This window comes from Sinohyriopsis cumingii, chromosome 1, assembly GCF_028554795.1.
Source record: "Sinohyriopsis cumingii isolate HCF-2022 chromosome 1, ASM2855479v2, whole genome shotgun sequence".
In the NCBI taxonomy this organism is placed as follows: Eukaryota; Metazoa; Mollusca; class Bivalvia; order Unionida; family Unionidae; genus Sinohyriopsis; species Sinohyriopsis cumingii.
In genome coordinates, this window is record NC_142961.1 from 901733 (window position 1) to 921670 (window position 19938).

The 19938-nt window shown below is 35.7% G+C and overlaps 1 protein-coding gene across 1 annotated transcript in view; it reads left to right on the forward strand.

The window, feature by feature from the left end:
- Nucleotides 1-19938, forward strand: part of LOC149806308 (laminin subunit alpha-2-like) — a 339640-nt gene that overhangs the window by 104976 nt on the left and 214726 nt on the right. Inside the window, exons 15-19 of the mRNA XM_089951256.1 lie at nucleotides 402-622; nucleotides 4856-4967; nucleotides 12597-12710; nucleotides 13785-14011; nucleotides 16251-16459. Of these exons, the coding sequence (XP_089807382.1) occupies nucleotides 402-622; nucleotides 4856-4967; nucleotides 12597-12710; nucleotides 13785-14011; nucleotides 16251-16459 (883 nt within the window). The remainder of the gene's footprint in view (nucleotides 1-401; nucleotides 623-4855; nucleotides 4968-12596; nucleotides 12711-13784; nucleotides 14012-16250; nucleotides 16460-19938) is intronic.

Sequence of the window (19938 nt, forward strand, 5' to 3'; positions counted from 1 at the left end):
AGCAGAATGATTCCATGAATGGTTTTTGAGGGTTTCTCACAGGAAAATACTAGATACATGCTTTTTAGTTCCAGGTGTTTGAAATTTAAGATTTATATTGGACAAAATGAACAAGATAATACACTTTTTGACGAACTTTCTTAATAGCAGATGAAATCCATTCTTTTGTCAGAATTATTTACTTGGAACAGACATCATAAGGAAAAGAAGGAAATGTCTTTTATCAGTATTATATCCATCTAGGTTTTACTGTACCTGTATTTTGTCTCAAAAATTTCCATGATTACCACAACGATAAAGTAATGGCTTATGATACAGAATCATTGTGAGGCACATATACCTTTGGAGAGACATATTGAAAAATTTAAATTTCCTAACCGCTGTTTAAATATATTCCATAGGGCAGCAATATAACTATTACCACGGGGAAACAGTTTCTGCGGGAGAATCAGGAGAATAAGGTCACTGTGACATTAGTGGAGTCGAACTTTCAGAGGGTGGATGCATCAGGTCGTAACATTGAGCCTGGTCCTGTCAGTAAGCGGGACTTTATGCTGGTTCTGTATGATCTTCAGAGGATACTAATCAGGGCCACCTACCACACTGCTCAAAACTGGATCTAGTAAGTAAACAAACAAATCGAAAAATGTGTCAGTTGAAAGAAGGCCTTAAATATTGATGGATGTGAAAGTCAAACTGGCCATAACAAACATCAGAATTAGGAAATTATTTACCATAAATAGCTTCCTCCACCATTAATACTGGCCGCCATATATGGCCTATCATGTGCTGAAAAATGGCGTTAAACCCCACAACAACAACAACCATAAATAGCAACAAATATGAATGACACAAGTTGAATTGGCCCTAACAGACAACACAATTAGGAAATTATATGCCATAAACAGCAGCTTTTTTCAAAGTTCCATAAACCATACCAGGGAAGCATGTGCTGTGACAGTAGCTTGGGTCCATAACTGTAGTGACGTTGTAGTGTGGGTCCATAACTGTAGTGACGTTGTAGTGTGGGTCCATAACTGTAGTGACGTTGTAGTTTGGGGCCATAACTGTAGTGACGTTGTAGTGTGGGGCCATAACTGTAGTGACATTGTAGTGTAGGTCCATAACTGTTGACTGTGTTATGTATAGTGAACATGGTCCAAATGTTGATGAATGAGTGTGTCGGTGGATGAACAAAAATGATTTTAATGTCAGAAAAATAAAACAGTTGTGGAGAACAACCTCTTAGTTTTTGAAATTCAGTAAAATTATTAGCTGCACAACTCAGTATGTAAGTAAATAAATTTCTTCACTTCCCAAGATGATAAATATTGAGTTGTATTTTCATGACAACCATTATGAATCCATAGAACATCTTGATTGTAATTTGTTGTTATCATATTACCCCTTTACCTCATAGAGCATAGTGACAAAGTGCAGCGCTGTAAATAGAACACCTGTTACCTAGTCGACAGCATACACATAGACCTGCCTGTGAACTGTTAAGCAATGTAGTGTATGTTACGTTTAACAGCAATTTTAACCATTTTACATTTTTGGTACCATCTATTATATGTGGAAAAATTTAAGAGTAAAGTCCGATTGTTGTAGCTGTGTAATTATTTTTCACGGAAGAAGTTTTTGTGTGCTTTAAAATCTTGAGAGAACTCGTTCACCGTCATGTCAGTGAGGCCGCATGACCAACCGTAGCTGCCATTTCCCTTACTCGAAATTTTCATGTTTTTCGTCTGCGTCTACATCATGAAGTCATCTGAATTTGATAATTTATAAAAACTGATTGCTGCCTACATCAACATCAGAGCCTTTACCTAAGTTATTGAATCTTTCATAGTTGTGATTCTAATCATGAAAACTTCGTAAGTACTGAATGAAATCCATGACCGCCGTTTTGGAGAGTGGAGATTATGACCTAGTTACTTTAAATAGCAGATATCGACCAGTACATAAACAGCGACCACGTGATCTGATGTAATTGTCATTCGCAGAACTGAATGTAGTATCTGATAGGGGGTTTTTCCCCGAAGGTAGTGCTATGAAAACCAACTCAAAATGGCTGATGTTTACAGCAGGCGTCAAAAGGCGCTTCCATGCGAATGGAGTAGAGGCATCCAAAGACGCTTGCATGAGCTAAAGGGTTAAGAGGATGTCATGTATTTTTTCAACAAAATGAAACGTTAGCAAATCTATTTTTACTTCAACATTGAAAACAGTTCTTTCAAAAGTATGCTGGAGTTCAGAATATGCCTTTGATCTTCCATGTAGTCTACCTGAGAGGTCAGAATATGCATTTGATCTTCCATGTAGTCTACCTGAGAGGTCAGAATATGCCTTTGATCTTCCATGTAGTCTACCTGAGAGGTCAGAATATGCATTTGATCTTCCATGTAGTCTACCTGAGAGGTCAGAATATGCATTTGATCTTCCATGTAGTCTACCTGAGAGGTCAGAATATGCCATTGATCTTCCATGTAGACTACCTGAGGTCAGAATATAGATACATGTCTTTTAAATGACCTGAATAGATTTTAATGCCCTTATTTCAATTTATAAAATTTTCCTAATTTTTGGGACATAATGTTTGGTCAGAATTTTATTCTAAACATATTCATACATTTCAGTACTCTCAGTACCTTGATTTGTGCTGTTTAAATATTGATTCTTAAAATAGATTGCTGCTCTAATACAAGTCTACCAAGGCATGTACAACTCACAAGTCTTTAGAAAGTTCAGCTTAGTAAAAGTAAAGATTACAGAGCAGGGAGTACACTCAATCACAGCATCAAAATTATCTACATCAGGGCTCAGATGAAGAAAGTAGTAAAATAGAAACATTTCTGTTAATCAAAGTAAGGACTTAGCAATGATATAAACTGCTATACAGACCTTAGAGTTAAGACATTAACTAATGGTGACGAGTTTACGTGGCAGGAGGTAGTAACCTACTGCCGAGCTCTGTAGTGTCAAAGTCATGTATGATACACTAAAGTGGGTGGTATTATAGAAAGGTAGACAGATTAACTCTACAATGATACCAAAAAATCTTTAAGTTCTAGTTGCACTACAAAATACAGAGGGAAAAACTTCATTTTTTGAACCTGATTTTTTTTCCACCCAAAATTCGCCCAAGGTCGGAATCCAATTTTCTCTCCGGATTTTACACTTTTTGGTCTCAGATCTAAGGCAGACTGGTATGAACTGCAAACAGACAGATGAACCATTGCAAAAAGTAGGATAAGATGGGCATTTGGAATAAAGAGTGGTCTTGATACAAAAATAATGGGTCTGTTAAACAAAAAAAAAAAAGAAGAAAAAAAAAGCCAACTTTTACCCTTCTGCTCTTGTGCAAGCCAAATAGCCAATGAAAAACGATGTTTCTAACACAACTAGGCATTATGTTATTGGAAAATCACCTGGAAGTTGATTTATTAGGATTTATTTGGGGCCCCGAGTGGTCGAGTGGTCTTAAGCGCTCTTCGTTATGGATCACTGCCATCTCACCTCTGTCTGCGTAGGTTCGTGTCTCGGATTCAGCCAATGTGGGTATGTGAGAAAGCTTGCCAGTAGCTTCACATGGGTCGGTGGTTCTTTCCCGGGTTCTTCCTCCACCATTAATACTGGCCGCCATGTATAGCCTATCGTGTGCTGAAAAATGGCGTTAAACCCTACAACAACAACAACAACAAGGATTTATTTAGAAACAGATTTCAAACTGTGTTTCCTACTCGAATTTCAGGCGAAAATGACATAAACCTCCAGGGGTTTACATGTTAACACATGAACCCCTGGAGCTTTTTGTCAGTTTTGCATGAAAATTGAGTGGAAACACATTTTGAAAGCTGTTTCTGAATGGACTCGAAAACACCAAATCCCCAGTCATCTTTCAATAACATACTGCCTAGTTGTGTTAGAAACATTGTTTTTTGTTGGCTATTTGACTCGCGCATGAGCAGAAGGGTAAAAGTTGGACTTCTTGATCTTTTAAATATTTTTTGCTAAACGGAGCCATTATTGTTGTATGGAGACCACTCTTTATTCCAAATGCCCATCTTATCCTACTTTTTGCAAAGGCTCATCTGTATGTTTGCAGTTCATACCAGTTTGCCTTAGATACTGAGACCAGAAAGTCTAAAATCCAGACACAAAATCAGATTCCGACCACGGGCGAATTTTGGGTAAAACAAAGTCGGGTCCAAAAAATGAGGTTTTTCTATCTGTATTTTGTAGTGCAACTAGATATTCCAGATTATTTGGTATCATTGTAAAGCTACATCTGTCTACCTTTCTATAATACCACCCACTTTAGTGTATCATGCATGACTGTGACGCTAAAGAGCTCGGCAGTAGGCTACTACCTCCTGCCCCGTAAAGTCGTTGCTAGGGGTTAATGTGTTAAAATATAGCACTGCTATATTGTCAAGTAAAAACATAGCGATACTATACAGATAGTGAAAATAAAGACACAGCAGTTTTATACCCTGCTATATTGTCAATCAAAGTAAAGAGCATCACTGCTATAATGCTAATCAAAAGTGAAGACACAGCACTGCTACAGTGCTAATCAAAAGTAAAGACACAGCACTGCTATATTGCTAAAGTAGACACATCACAGAAATATTGTCAGAGTAAAGAAACCACTGCAATATTACTAATCAGAAGTGAAGACAGAAATGCTGAATTGCAAATCAAAGTAAAGATATAGCACTGTTAGATTACTAATCAAACATTGTGACACAGCACTGCTATACTGCCAATTAAAAGTAAAGACACAGCCCTGCTAAATTTTATTTGTAAGTAAAAGTATGTACAAATAATTTGTTTTCTTGTCTGTATTCAGCCTGAAGGATGTTGTACTTGAGGCTGTCAGTGCTGGTTCCATGGAGAAAATCACCATCCCTACTGTAGAGAAGTGTGCCTGTCCTAGAGGGTATGCTGGGCTCTCATGTGAGGTAAAAAGTTTGTGTCCCCCCTTTTGGTATAACATGAGAAACTTGTATGCCAATCAAAAATTGTCTTCTTTAATGTCCAAATTCTTTCCAGTGGCCTTAGTTTTTCCTACCTGTTCTACTTTTTCCAATTCTTTGTGTCAAAATTCCTATTTTGCTCTGTTTGTTTCCAGAATGTTCCCACTATTCCTAATTTTTTAAAAAGTTTATGTTGACATGTACAAATTACTGCAACCTGTCATTTCATGTAATGCCACGTAATGTGCATTGTTGATTTTGTTTCCACTATGTCACTTTTGAAGTATTTCATGGACTAGAATAACACTTTATATGGTATAAGGTTTTGAAGTGCAACATGGATTAGACTAACACTATATATAGTATAAGGTTTTGAAGTACTTAATGGATTAGAACAACACTTTATATGGTATGAGGTTTTGAAGTACTTCATGGATTAGAACAACACTTTATATGGTATGAGGTTTTGAAGTACTTAATGGATTAGAACAACACTTTATATGGTATGAGGTTTTGAAGTACTTCATGGATTAGAATAACACTTTATATGGTATGAGGTTTTGAAGTACTTAATGGATTAGAACAACACTTTATATGGTATGAGGTTTTGAAGTACTTAATGGATTAGAATAACACTTTATATGGTATGAGGTTTTGAAGTACTTAATGGATTAGAACAACACTTTATATGGTATGAGGTTTTGAAGTACTTCATGGATTAGAATAACACTTTATATGGTATAAGGTTTTATCTTAAGAAGACCTAAGTAAAGTCAAAGTTTCAAAATTTTCTGATGAAGTTATGCTACAGAGTTAGGGCCACTATTTTGTCTAAAACTTTACCCTTCATTTGTATAATATTGGCTGAGTAGGGCCACTATTTTGTCTAAAACTCTACCCTTCAGTTGTATAATATTGGCAGAGTAGGGCCACTATTTTGTCTAAAACTTTTCCCTTCAGTTGTATAATATTAGCAGAGTTAGGGCCACTATTTTGTCTGAAACTTTACCCTTCAGTTGTATAATATTGGCAGAGTTAGGGCCACTATTTTGTCTAAAACTTTACCCTTCAATTGTATAATATTGGCAGAGTTAGGGCCACTTTTGTCTTAAACTCTACCCTTCAGTTGTATAATATTGGCAGAGTTAGGGCCATAGTTAGGGCCACTATTTTTTCTAAAACTTTACCCGTCAGTTGTATAATATTGGCTGAGTTAGGGCCACTATTTTGTCTAAAATTCTACCCTTCAGTTGTATAATATTGGCAGAGTTAGGGCCACTATTTTGTCTTAAACTCTACCCTTCAAATGTATAATATTGGCAGAGTTAGGGCCACTATTTTGTCTCAAACTTTACTCTTCAATTGTATAATATTGGCAGAGTTAGGGCCACTATTTTGTCTTAAACTCTACCCATCAAATGTATAATATTGGCAGAGTTAGGGCCACTATTTTGTCTCCAACTTTACCCTTCAGTTGTATAATATTGGCAGAGTTAGGGCCATAGTTAGGGGCACTATTTTGTCTAAAACTTTACCCTTCAGTTGTATAATATTGGCAGAGTTAGGGCCAGTATTTTGTCTAAAACTGGGGCCCCAAGTGGCCGAGTGGTCTAAAGCACTCTCCGTTACCTATCACTGCCATCTCACCTCTATCTGCATAGGTTCGAGTCTCGGATTCGGCCAATGTGGGTATGTGAGAAAGCTTGCCAGTAGCTTCTCGAGGGTCGGTGGTTCTTTCCAGGGATTTCCTGGGTTCTTCCTCCACCATTAATACTGGCCGCCATGTATAGCCTATCGTGTGCTGAAAAATGGTGTTAAACCCTACAACAACAAAAAAAATTGTCTAAAACTCTACCCTTCAGTTGTATAATATTGGCAGAGTTAGGCCACTATTTTGTCTCAAACTTTACCCTTCAGTTGTATAATATTGGCAGAGTCAGGGCCACTATTTTGTCTAAAACTTTACCCTTCAGTTGTATAATATTGGCAGAGTTAGGGCCATTATTTTGTCTAAAACTCTACCTTTTAATTGTATAATATTGGTGTCTGTATCAGTGTTATATATCTTTTTTAAAAGCCTGCTTTACTCAAAACAACAAGAAATAACTTACTTGGGATATTTTGCCTAGATTAACTAAACTTCATCTGTCAAAAGAGGTATGACAATGTTGATGTTGCATTTGATCCTGTCAATTCCTATTTTGTCATCATAGATCAAAGATAGATTAATAAGTCTATGTTGGGGATGGCACCAAGATAAGAGAATCACTGTCTTGGAGTTGCATTATTTCTATTTTGCCACACTAGGATTTCTTTATCTTGGTGCCAACCACTACTTTGATTATTCTTCTCACTGATTTGCTTTTAATTTTATTTTATGCAAATTTTTATTTATCTTGAATGTTTTTAATTGATTGACATGCAGTCAAGATTGTTCATGAAACTAACATTAAGATCTCATCAGTTACTTGCATAATAGCCTGTTTCTGAAACCTATTAATACATGCTTCTCACATGGAGGCTGAGAGAAGCAGCCAGAGATAAACGACTTGGGATAGGAAAAGTTACAGTCAGAATTGTTATGGGATTCTTATGTCACATGGGTGACAGATACGTTCTTTGTAATAAATCATCTTGGAAGTCTAACGTTTGCTTTCTTAATTAACTTGGATCTGGATAGAATAGTCCTGCAGTGTAATTGTTTGAACATGGACCAGTTCTACTTGAAATCTTTTTCTTGTGAATGCTTATGGACTGCAGCTGATGCTTTCATTTGAGAAAAATCTGAATTTGATTTAATGAATGCAGAGCATTTAGTTGACTGAAAGTTCTGCTATCAACTTCACATTTTTTAGTCTTTCAACAGCACATTTTTAATATTAAGAAATTTATCTACCCTGAGTAACTTAAAAATTACTAGAATTAACATGCAAATTTGAAAATGAGAAAAGTCTTTATAAATTTAACAGAAATCATCTACATATGATAATGAGACATCTAATGTCAGCATTAAAATGGGAAACTAATGTGAAATCTGAGAAGAAAGTTTTTCAGAGCAATGTCAAACAACATCACGGTGTCAAACAAAACAAAAATACTTTTATTCTAGTGTATCATGTATTGAAAATTATAATATTTTCGCGTAATGCAATGCTTGTGAATCCACTGAATTCGGCATGTTAGTGACAAAAATCCACTGAATTCAGCTTGTTAGTGACAATAATCCACTGGATGTTAATAACAAGAATCCACTGAATTCCAGCATGTTAGTGACAAGAATCCACTGAATTCCAGCATGTTAGTGACAAGAATCCACTGAATGCCAGCGTGTTAGTGACAAGAATCCACTGAATTCAGCATGTTATTGACAAGAATCCATTGAATTCAGCATGTTAGTGACAAGAATCCACTGAATTCCAGCATGTTAGTGACAAGAATCCACTGAATTCAGCATGTTATTGACAAGAATCCACTGAATTCAGCATGTTAGTGACAAGAATCCACTAAATTCAGCATGTTAGTGACAAGAATCCACTGAATTCCAGCATGTTAGTGACAAGAATCCACTTAATTCCAACATGTTAGTGACAGTAATCCACTTAATTCCAACATGTTAGTGACAGTAATCCACTTAATTCCAACATGTTTGTGATATACGAATCCACTGAATTCAGCATGTTAGTGACAAGAATCCAATGTTAGTGACAAGAATCCACTGAATTCCAGCATGTTAGTGACAAGAATCCACTGAATTCCAGCATGTTAGTGACAAGAATCCACTGAATTCCAGCATGTTAGTGACAAGAATCCACTGAATTCCAGCATGTTAGTGACAGTAATCCACTGAATTCCAGCATGTTAGTGACAAGAATCCAATGTTAGTGACAAGAATCCACTGAATTCCAGCATGTTAGTGACAAGAATCCACTGAATTCCAGCATGTTAGTGACAAGAATCCACTGAATTCCAGCATGTTAGTGACAAGAATCCACTGAATTCCAGCATGTTAGTGACAGTAATCCACTGAATTCCAGCATGTTAGTGACAAGAATCCACAAGAATCCACTGAAATCCAGCATGTTAGTGACAAGAATCCACTGAATTCAGCATGTTGGTGACAAGAATCCACTGAATTCAGCATGTTATTGACAAGAATCCACTGAATTCAGCATGTTAGTGACAAGAATCCACTAATTTCAACATGTTAGTGACAAGAATCCACTGAACTCCAGCATGTTAGTGACAAGAATCCACTGAATTTCAGCATGTTAGTGACAAGAATCCACTGAATTCCAGCATGTTAGTGACAAGAATGCACTGAATTCCAGCATGTTAGTGACAGTAGTCCACTGAATTCCAGCATGTTAGTGACAGTAGTCCACTGAATTCCAGCATGTTAGTGACAAGAATCCAGAAGAATCCACTGAATTCCAGCATGTTAGTGACAAGAATCCACTGAATTCCAGCATGTTAGTGACAGTAATCCACTGAATTTCAGCATGTTAGTGACAAGAATCCACTGAATTCCAGTATGTTAGTGACAAGAATTCACTGAATTTCAGCATGTTAATGACAAGAATCCACTGAATTCCAGCATGTTAGTGACAAGAATCCACTGAATTACAGCATGTTAGTGACAGTAATCCACTGAATTCCAGTATGTTAGTGACAAGAATCCACTGAATTCCAGCATGTTAGTGACAAGAATCCACTGAATTCCAGCACATTAGTGACAGTAATCCACCGAATTCCAACATGTTAGTGACAAGAATGCACTGAATTTCAGCATGTTAGTGACAAGAATCCACTGAATTTCAGCATGTTAGTGACAAGAATGCACTGAATTCCAGCATGTTAGTGACAAGAATCCACTGAATTCCAGCATGTTAGTGACAAGAATCCACTGAATTCAGCATGTTAGTGACAAGAATCCACTGAATTCAGCATGTTAGTGACAAGAATCCACTTAATTCCAACATGTTAGTGACAAGAGTCCACTGAATTCAGCATGTTAGTGACAAGAATCCACTGAATTTCAGCATGTTAGTGACAAGAATCGATTGAATTCAGCATGTTGGTGACAAGAATCCACTGAATTCAGCATGTTATTGACAAGAATCGACTGAATTCAGCATGTTAGTGACAAGAATCCACTAAATTCAACATGTTAGTGACAGTAATCCACTGAATTCCAGCATGTTAGTGACAAGAATCCACTGAATTTCAGCATGTTAGTGACAAGAATCCACTGAATTCCAACATGTTTGTGATATACGAATGCACTGAATTCCAGCATGTTAGTGACAAGAATCCACTGAATTCAGCATGTTAGTGACAAGAATCCACTGAATTCAGCATGTTAGTGACAAGAATCCACTGAATTCAGCATGTTATTGACAAGAATCCACTGAATTCAGCATGTTAGTGACAAGAATCCACTAAAATCAGCATGTTAGTGACAAGAATCCACTGAATTTCAGCATGTTAATGACAAGAATCCACTAAATTCAGCATGTTAGTGACAAGAATCCACTGAATTGCAGCATGTTAGTGACAAGAATCCACTTAATTCCACAGTAATTCATTTAATTCCAACATGTTTGTGATATACGAATCCACTGAATTCAGCATGTTAGTGACAAGAATCCACTGAATTCCAGCATGTTAGTGACAAGAATCCACAAGAATCGACTGAATTCCAGCATGTTAGTGACAAGAATCCACTGAATTCCAGCATGTTAGTGACAAGAATCCACTGAATTCCAGCATGTTAGTGACAAGAATCCACTGAATTTCAGCATGTTAGTGACAGTAATCCACTGAATTCAGCGTGTTAGTGACAAGAATCCACTGAATTCCAGCATGTTAGTGACAAGAATCCACTGAATTCAGCATGTTATTGACAAGAATCCACTGAATTCAGCATGTTATTGACAAGAATCCACTGAATTCAGCATGTTAGTCACAAGAATCCACTGAATTCAGCATGTTGCATGTTAGTGACAAGAATCCACTGAATTCAGCATGTTAGTCACAAGAATCCACTGAATTCCAGCATGTTAGTGACAGTAGACCACTGAATTCCAGCATGTTAGTGACAGTAGTCCACTGAATTCCAGCATGTTAGTGACAAGAATCCAGAAGAATCCACTGAATTCCAGCATGTTAGTGACAAGAATCCACTGAATTCCAGCATGTTAGTGACAGTAATCCACTTAATTCCAACATTTTGTGATATACGAATCCACTGAATTCAGCATGTTAGTGACAAGAATCCACTGAATTCCAGCATGTTAGTGATAGTAATCCACTGAATTCCAGCATGTTAGTGACAAGAATCCACAAGAATCCACTGAATTCCAGCATGTTAGTGACAAGAATCCACTGAATTCCAGCATGTTAGTGACAAGAATCCACTGAATTCCAGCATGTTAGTGACAAGAATCGACTGAATTCCAGCATGTTAGTGACAAGAATCCACTGAATTTCAGCATGTTAGTGACAGTAATCTACTGAATTCAGCATGTTAGTGACAAGAATCCACTGAATTCCAGCATGTTAGTGACAAGAATCCACTGAATTCAGCATGTTATTGACAAGAATCCACTGAATTCAGCATGTGAGTCACAATAATCCACTGAATTCAGCATGTTAGTCACAAGAATCCACTGAATTCAGCATGTTGCATGTTAGTGACAAGAATCCACTGAATTCAGCATGTTAGTGACAAGAATCCACTGAATTCCAGCATGTTAGTCACAAGAATCTACTGAATTCCAGCATGTTAGTCACAAGAATCCACTGAATTCAGCATGTTGGTGACAAGAATCCACTGAATTCAGCATGTTATTGACAAGAATCCACTGAATTCAGCATGTTAGTGACAAGAATCCACTAAATTCAGCATGTTAGTGACAGCAATCCACTGAATTCCAGCATGTTAGTGACAAGAATCCACTGAATTCCAGCATGTTAGTGACAAGAATCCACTGAATTCTAGCATGTTAGTGACAAGAATCCACTGAATTCCAGCATGTTAGTGACAAGAATCCACTGAATTCCAGCATATTAGTGACAGTAATCCACTGAATTCAGCATGTTAGTGACAAGAATCCACTGAATTCCAGCATGTTAGTCACAAGAATCCACTGAATTTCAGCATGTTAGTGACAAGAATGCACTGAATTCCAGCATGTTAGTGACAAGAATCCACTGAATTCCAGCATGTTAGTCACAAGAATCCACTGAATTCAGCATGTTAGTGACAAGAATGCACTGAATTCCAGCATGTTAGTGACAAGAATCCACTGAATTTCAGCATGTTAGTGACAAGAATCCACTGAATTCCAGCATGTTAGTGACAAGAATCCACTGAATTCCAGCATGTTAGTGACAAGAATCCACTGATTTCCATCATGTTATTGACAAGAATCCACTGAATTCAGCATGTTAGTGACAAGAATCTACTAAATTTAGCATGTGAGGAACATAAAATTTTAGTTTAAAAAGGTATTCCTAACAATTAAGTTAATTTTTAAAATAATATTTTACAGAATATATTTTGCTGTCAAATTCAGCATCTAATCATTCAAAATAATAAATATCTAATTTCAGAGCTGTGATCTTGGCTGGAGGAGGGTCAACAATGTGATCTATGGAGGACAGTGTGTGCCATGTAACTGTAATGGACATGCCAAGCAGTGTGACCCTTACACTGGAAAGTGCCGGGTCAGTCAGCATAAATACCAGTCACTGTAGTTTTCATCAAATCTTTTAATTTAATACTACCTTAGCTTACACATTCATTTGTAAGATTTACGAATGGTCAGAGACATCCTTAGTATGTCTTGATTCAGTAGATTATAGCCATTCCCGGTTTCTACAGTATGACTGAGACAACTGGAATTGCATAGTTCACATTGAGTGGGGACCAGACCATTGCATGTTAACTGCCCAGCAGTTATTGGTATATTGGTAGCCTCATCATAACACCCTTAAGTATTCTGTTGCCTTCTTTTGCATCATGGCAGTGGTCTGGATCACATTTTATTCATTCATTGCAGACTAATATACTAGCAGATATAATTATATTAGTAGCACAGAATAGGGTCCCTCTACATTCTGTTACCCCCTCTAATAACATGGGTATGGTCTGGATCCCACTTAATTGGTTCAGTAATGTTTTGTAATTGCTATTGTATTTCACTGACATTTCACCCAGTTTAGATTTTTATCTGTTGAGAAATCACCACCCTACCTTACATCAATGACACCAGGTGGTCAGACTGGGAAAGAAAATTTTTCAGAGCTAATCATGGTATGTCAAAGCAAAGGACTCATACTCACAACTCTCAGCCTTAGGTCAGAGCCCCAGAACTTGGCCTTGCTGCCTCTTTTAAATTTATGTATGGTGTAAATAACCATAATATGTATTACATCCTGATTTGTGAGGCTGTTTTGTCAGTCTGTCATTTCATCTGTCTCTTTTTTATCTTCTGGCCTGTTTCTTTGTTCCACATCCAAAGTAGTTAAAATGGATGAATTTGACATTTATGCGTATATTATTATCCTAATAGTTGTGCTAGGTATGAATATTCATCCAAATAAAAAATACAAATGAAAAGAACACTGGTCACTGGCTTGTCACTGGTATTGAAATCGTAACATTCATGGATATTTTAGTTAGTGTTGCAGAGTAATGTGACTAAATTAAGAAGGTGTACATTGATAGTCATATATTGTAATGTGCTATTATTCTGAATGGTATCAAAATATTACTTGTTACATTTTCATTTTTTCCAGACATGTTTTGATAACACAGCAGGAGACAGCTGTGAGATTTGTGCACCTGGTTACTATGGCGACCCTACACGAGGCACACCTGATGACTGTAAACCATGTGCATGCCCCTTACTAGATCCCAGGAATAACTTTGCATCAGAATGTGTGCTGTCCTCCACTCCCCTTAACCCAAATAACTATGTATGTCTGAACTGCCTCCCAGGGTATGCAGGGAACAGGTGTGACAGGTGAGATATAGAATTTGAGTCTTTTAGTCTGCCTGATCTTAAAGCCATTCCAGCTTAGATGATTGTCACGTATTATCTGTCATCTATGCATCATCCACTGTTCTGTTAGCACATTATTTTCATCACTACATATCCTGAACTGTTGAACTGTTTGGATGATTACTATAACACTTTGAATACTCAATTAGAGATTTAGTTGGTCTTGAATAATACAACCTGCCCCCCATCACAATATAATGGCTTCAGTGGTACCCATTTTAAAATGCTTGCTCTCACTACTTTTCCAAACTAATTGGAGGATATGGCCAGGAAACATGTCTAATTTGTTTGTCTGGAGGTTTAGTTGGTCTTATGAAAATAAAGACTCACTGCCAAACAATATGGCCGCCTGGCATTCATCTTGAAAATATTGTTACTTTAGTATACTCAGCAAGGGTCATTAGTATATTTACACAGGATTTTCAGATAAATTATTTTAAATGATTAAGAGATGCTATAAAAATATGGATTTTTATCATGGTGATTTGGAAAATTTAATTAATATAATGATGGCTACTTTTCCAGAAAGATTGGTTACATTAGCATTTGGAATTCATAAAAGCATTCTTTACAACTTTTGGTGATGGTGGTGAGGAGAGTTGACATGACATTCAATATGGTTGCCATGATGGCCAGAAAATAAATTTACATTTAATTCATTTATAATGTTGTGTTCAAAAACTTGAGTCAGAAGACAATGGTGCTCACATAATGTACATCCTGAACTCTTATTGCAACACATTGAAAATTGTATTGGGGTAACTACAGTAAGTACATCAAAGTGAAAAATATTGGCAGTTACCAAGTTTTGTTTTTCATCATAAAAGTCATTGTGATATGACTCACTTGTTCAGACTTGATGTAGAATTAAATGGGGTTATGCATTGGATGAAACAGTTTTATATTAACATGTTCTTTTATTTCAATTCTTTGAAAAAAAGAATTATAAAGCATTTTGTTGCAATGCACACATGCCAATAAGGTATCCAGTAGCTGTCGTTTCCACTCACTGTCTTAAATTGAAATGAGAGATAAATAAAGATTGAGAGAAATGAGATAAAGCATTAGGTATTTTGAACAATAGTGTTAATGAAAATTAAATAAAGAACAATAAATAATGCTAGAATATGAAAATTAAATGTAATACTTATTCAAAATTCGATCCTTCATTCAGGCATATCTGTTGAAATTTTTTTTTACTGATAGCATGTTCATTTTTACCTTGTATTTTTTTAATCATAAGGAACAAACTTGTATTATTCTACAACTATTACTTGAAGCACTAATATTAATGAAGCACTGTTTATACACTAATTGAAGCTCACACTTTATTAAATTTTGGGACAATGCCACAGTATCAGTCAAAAATCCTGGTATACACAAATGCATGTAAGTTAGATAATCCCCAGATTGCAGAATTAAACAAGTACAGCTTTCACAAAGCCACAGATAATTGGGTCTGATCTTTCACTTATTGCTGCATGACTGCAATTATCCATTCATCATCAATTGGCTTGATTAAACAATGAGGTTGTGAGGTTCACTAATACAATGCACTGATGGTTACCACTAACATCTTCCTTTTCCTTGATGGCCTCCATGACCTTGTTAGCATACCAGTTGTGGAAATTTGATTGTAATTATTCTTTGTACTTTCTATCTTTTGTCAAGTTTAGTGGTTGAAGTTGGTCTATGCATGAGGCAGGCACAAGTAAAGGAGTGTGTCAACTGTTTCCAGTTTAGTTAGCATCTTCACACTTTTATGGCAATGGCTTCCTTTGCTTTTGAATAACTCGGATGAAAAGAAGGTGCAACTGATTATTCTTGACAGGTGTTTTATTTGTGCTCATACAGGTGGTAGTATTTTTTAGTTTTGTTTACTACATCTGCTTCCATTGGTGTTATTCACTCAGATGAAAACATGGTGTAAGTTTAGAACTTTGCAGGGCTTTGAGTTTGTGCTCTTACATGTGGTAGTATTGTTTTAAATATTCAAGTGACCGCCATTTGCTTCTGCATAGTTTTATATTTTATATATGTTATTTTAGGTATTTTTGGTGGTTAAACCAAAAATACTAATATGCCAACTTTGTCGGGCAAGTCACAAATTAATCTACCCAAAATTATTTTATATATTTTTAATACAAAACCATGAAAGTTGAAGCACATGATGAGAGTAAAATTATTTCTTTCATTTCAGATGTGCAAATGGTTATTTTGGCTTCCCACTTGTCCCTGGAAATTATTGTCAGCCGTGTTCCTGTAATGGCAATATTGACCCAAACATCCCAGGTAGCTGTGACCAGCAGATGGGCAAGTGCCTGATATGCCAGTCCAATACAGAGGGCAACCAGTGCCAGTTTTGTAGGGAGGGTTACTATGGGACTGCCATCAATGGAGACTGCAAATGTAAGTAAAGTAAAACTTCACTGTCAAGGTGCCTCATTTTAGCAGTTTATTTTTAATGCTTTATCTAATACCGCTACTTTTTAGGGTTGTCATGAACTGTTTAACATAGTTGCTAAAATCTAATACCGCTACTTTTTAGGGGTGTCATGAACTGTTTAACATAGTTGCTAACATCTAATACTGCTACTTTTTAGGGGTGTCATGAACTGTTTAACATAGTTGCTAAAATCTAATACCGCTACTTTTTAGGGGTGTCATGAACTGTTTAACATAGTTGCTAAAATCTAATACCGCTACTTTTTAGGGTTGTCATGAACTGTTCAACATAGTTGCTAACATCTGATACCACTACTTTTTAGGGGTGTCATGAACTATTTAACATAGTTGCTAAAATCTAATACCACTACTTTTTAGGGGTGTCATGAACTGTTTAACATAGTTGCTAACATCTAATACCACTACTTTTTAGGGTTGTCATGAACTGTTTAACATAGTTGCTAACATCTGATACCACTACTTTTTAGGGGTGTCATGAACTATTTAACATAGTTGCTAAAATCTAATACCACTACTTTTTAGGGGTGTCATGAACTGTTTAACATAGTTGCTAACATCTAATACCACTACTTTTTAGGGGTGTCATGAACTATTTAACATAGTTGCTAAAATCTAATACCACTACTTTTTAGGGTTGTCATGAACTGTTTAACATAGTTGCTAACATCTAATACCACTACTTTTTGTGGTTGTCATGAAGTATTTAACATAGTTGGTAACATCTGATACCACTACTTTTTAGGGGTGTCATGAACTATTTAACATAGTTGCTAACATCTAATACCACTACTTTTTAGGGTTGTCATGAACTGTTTAACATAGTTGCTAACATCTAATACCACTACTTTTTGTGGTTGTCATGAACTGTTCAACATAGTTGCTAACATCTAATACCACTACTTTTTAGGGTTGTCATGAACTATTTAACATAGTTGCTAACATCTAATACCACTACTTTTTGTGGTTGTCATGAACTATTTAACATAGTTGCTAACATCTAATACCACTACTTTTTGTGGTTGTCATGAACTATTTAACATAGTTGCTAACATCTAATACCACTACTTTTTAGGGTTGTCATGAACTATTTAACATAGTTGCTAACATCTAATACCACTACTTTTTGTGGTTGTCATGAACTATTTAACATAGTTGCTAACATCTAATACCACTACTTTCTGTGGTTGTCATGAACTGTTCAACATAGTTGCTAACATCTAATACCACTACTTTTTAGGGTTGTCATGAACTATTTAACATAGTTGCTAACATCTAATACCACTACTTTTTGTGGTTGTCATGAACTATTTAACATAGTTGCTAACATCTAATACCACTACTTTTTAGGGTTGTCATGAACTGTTCAACATAGTTGCTAACATCTAATACCACTACTTTTTAGGGTTGTCATGAACTATTTAACATAGTTGCTAACATCTAATACTGCTACTTTTTAGGGGTGTCATGAACTGTTTAACATAGTTGCTAACATCTAATACCACTACTTTTTAGGGTTGTCATGAACTGTTCAACATAGTTGCTAACATCTAATACTGCTACTTTTTAGGGTTGTCATGAACTATTTAACATAGTTGCTAACATCTAATACCACTACTTTTTGTGGTTGTCATGAACTGTTCAACATAGTTGCTAACATCTAATACTGCTACTTTTTAGGGGTGTCATGAACTGTTTAACATAGTTGCTAACATCTAATACCACTACTTTTTGTGGTTGTCATGAACTGTTCAACATAGTTGCTAACATCTAATACCACTACTTTTTAGGGTTGTCATGAACTGTTTAACATAGTTGCTAACATCTAATACCACTACTTTTTGTGGTTGTCATGAACTGTTTAACATAGTTGCTAACATCTAATACCACTACTTTTTGTGGTTGTCATGAACTGTTTAACATAGTTGCTAACATCTAATACCACTACTTTTTAGGGTTGTCATGAACTGTTCAACATAGTTGCTAAAATCTAATACTGCTACTTTTTGTGGTTGTCATGAACTTTTTAACATAGTTGCTAAAATCTAATACTGCTACTTTTTGTGGTTGTCATGAACTTTTTAACATAGTTGCTAACATCTAATACCACTACTTTTTGTGGTTGTCATGAACTGTTTAACATAGTTGCTAACATCTAATACCACGTCTTTTTGTGGTTGCCATGAACTATTTAACATAGTTGCTAAAATCTGATACCACATCTTTTTGTGGTTGCCATGAACTATTTAACATAGTTGCTAAAATCTATTACCGCTACTTTTTAGGGGTGTCATGAACTGTTTAACATAGTTGCTAACATCTAATACCGCTACTTTTTAGGGGTGTCATGAACTTTTTAACATAGTTGCTAAAATCTAATACCGCTACTTTTTATGGGTGTCATGAACTGTTTAACATAGTTGCTAAAATCTAATACCGCTACTTTTTAGGGGTGTCATGAACTTTTTAACATAGTTGCTAAAATCTAATACCGCTACTTTTTATGGGTGTCATGAACTGTTTAACATTGTTGCTAAAATCTAATACCGCTACTTTTTATGGGTGTCATGAACTGTTTAACATATTTGCTAAAATCTAATACTGCTACTTTTTAGGGGTGTCATGAACTGTTTAACATAGTTGCTAAAATCTAATACCGCTACTTTTTAGGGGTGTCACGAACTGTTTAACATTGTTGCTAAAATCTAATACTGCTACTTTTTAGGGGTGTCATGAACTGTTTAACATTGTTGCTAAAATCTAATACCGCTACTTTTTAGGGGTGTCATGAACTGTTTTAACATATTTGCTAAAATCTAATACTGCTTCTTTTTAGGGGTGTCATGAACTGTTTTAACATATTTGCTAAAATCTAATACTGCTTCTTTTTAGGTGTGTCATGAACTGTTTTAACATATTTGCTAAAATCTTAATACTGCTTCTTTTTAGGGTTGTCATGAACTGTTTAACATAGTTGCTAAAATCTAATACTGCTACATTTTAGGGTTGTCATGAACTGTTTAACATAGTTGCTAAAATCTAATACTGCTACTTTTTAGGGGTGTCATGAACTGTTTAACATAGTTGCTAAAATCTAATACCTCTAAAATCTGATAATCCTTGATTTGAAACTATACATGTTAGAATGGTTAGCCATATTTATTTATGATAGAATGGTCAACTATATTTATACATGTTAGAATGGTTAACTATATTTATACATGTTAGAATGGTTAACTATATTTATACATGATAGAATGGTTAACTGTATTTATACATGTTAGAATGGTGTAACTATATTTATACATGATAGAATGGTTAACAACTATATTTATACATGATAGAATGGTTAACAACTATATTTATACATGATAGAATGATGTAACTATATTTACACATGATAAAATGGTTAACAACTATATTTA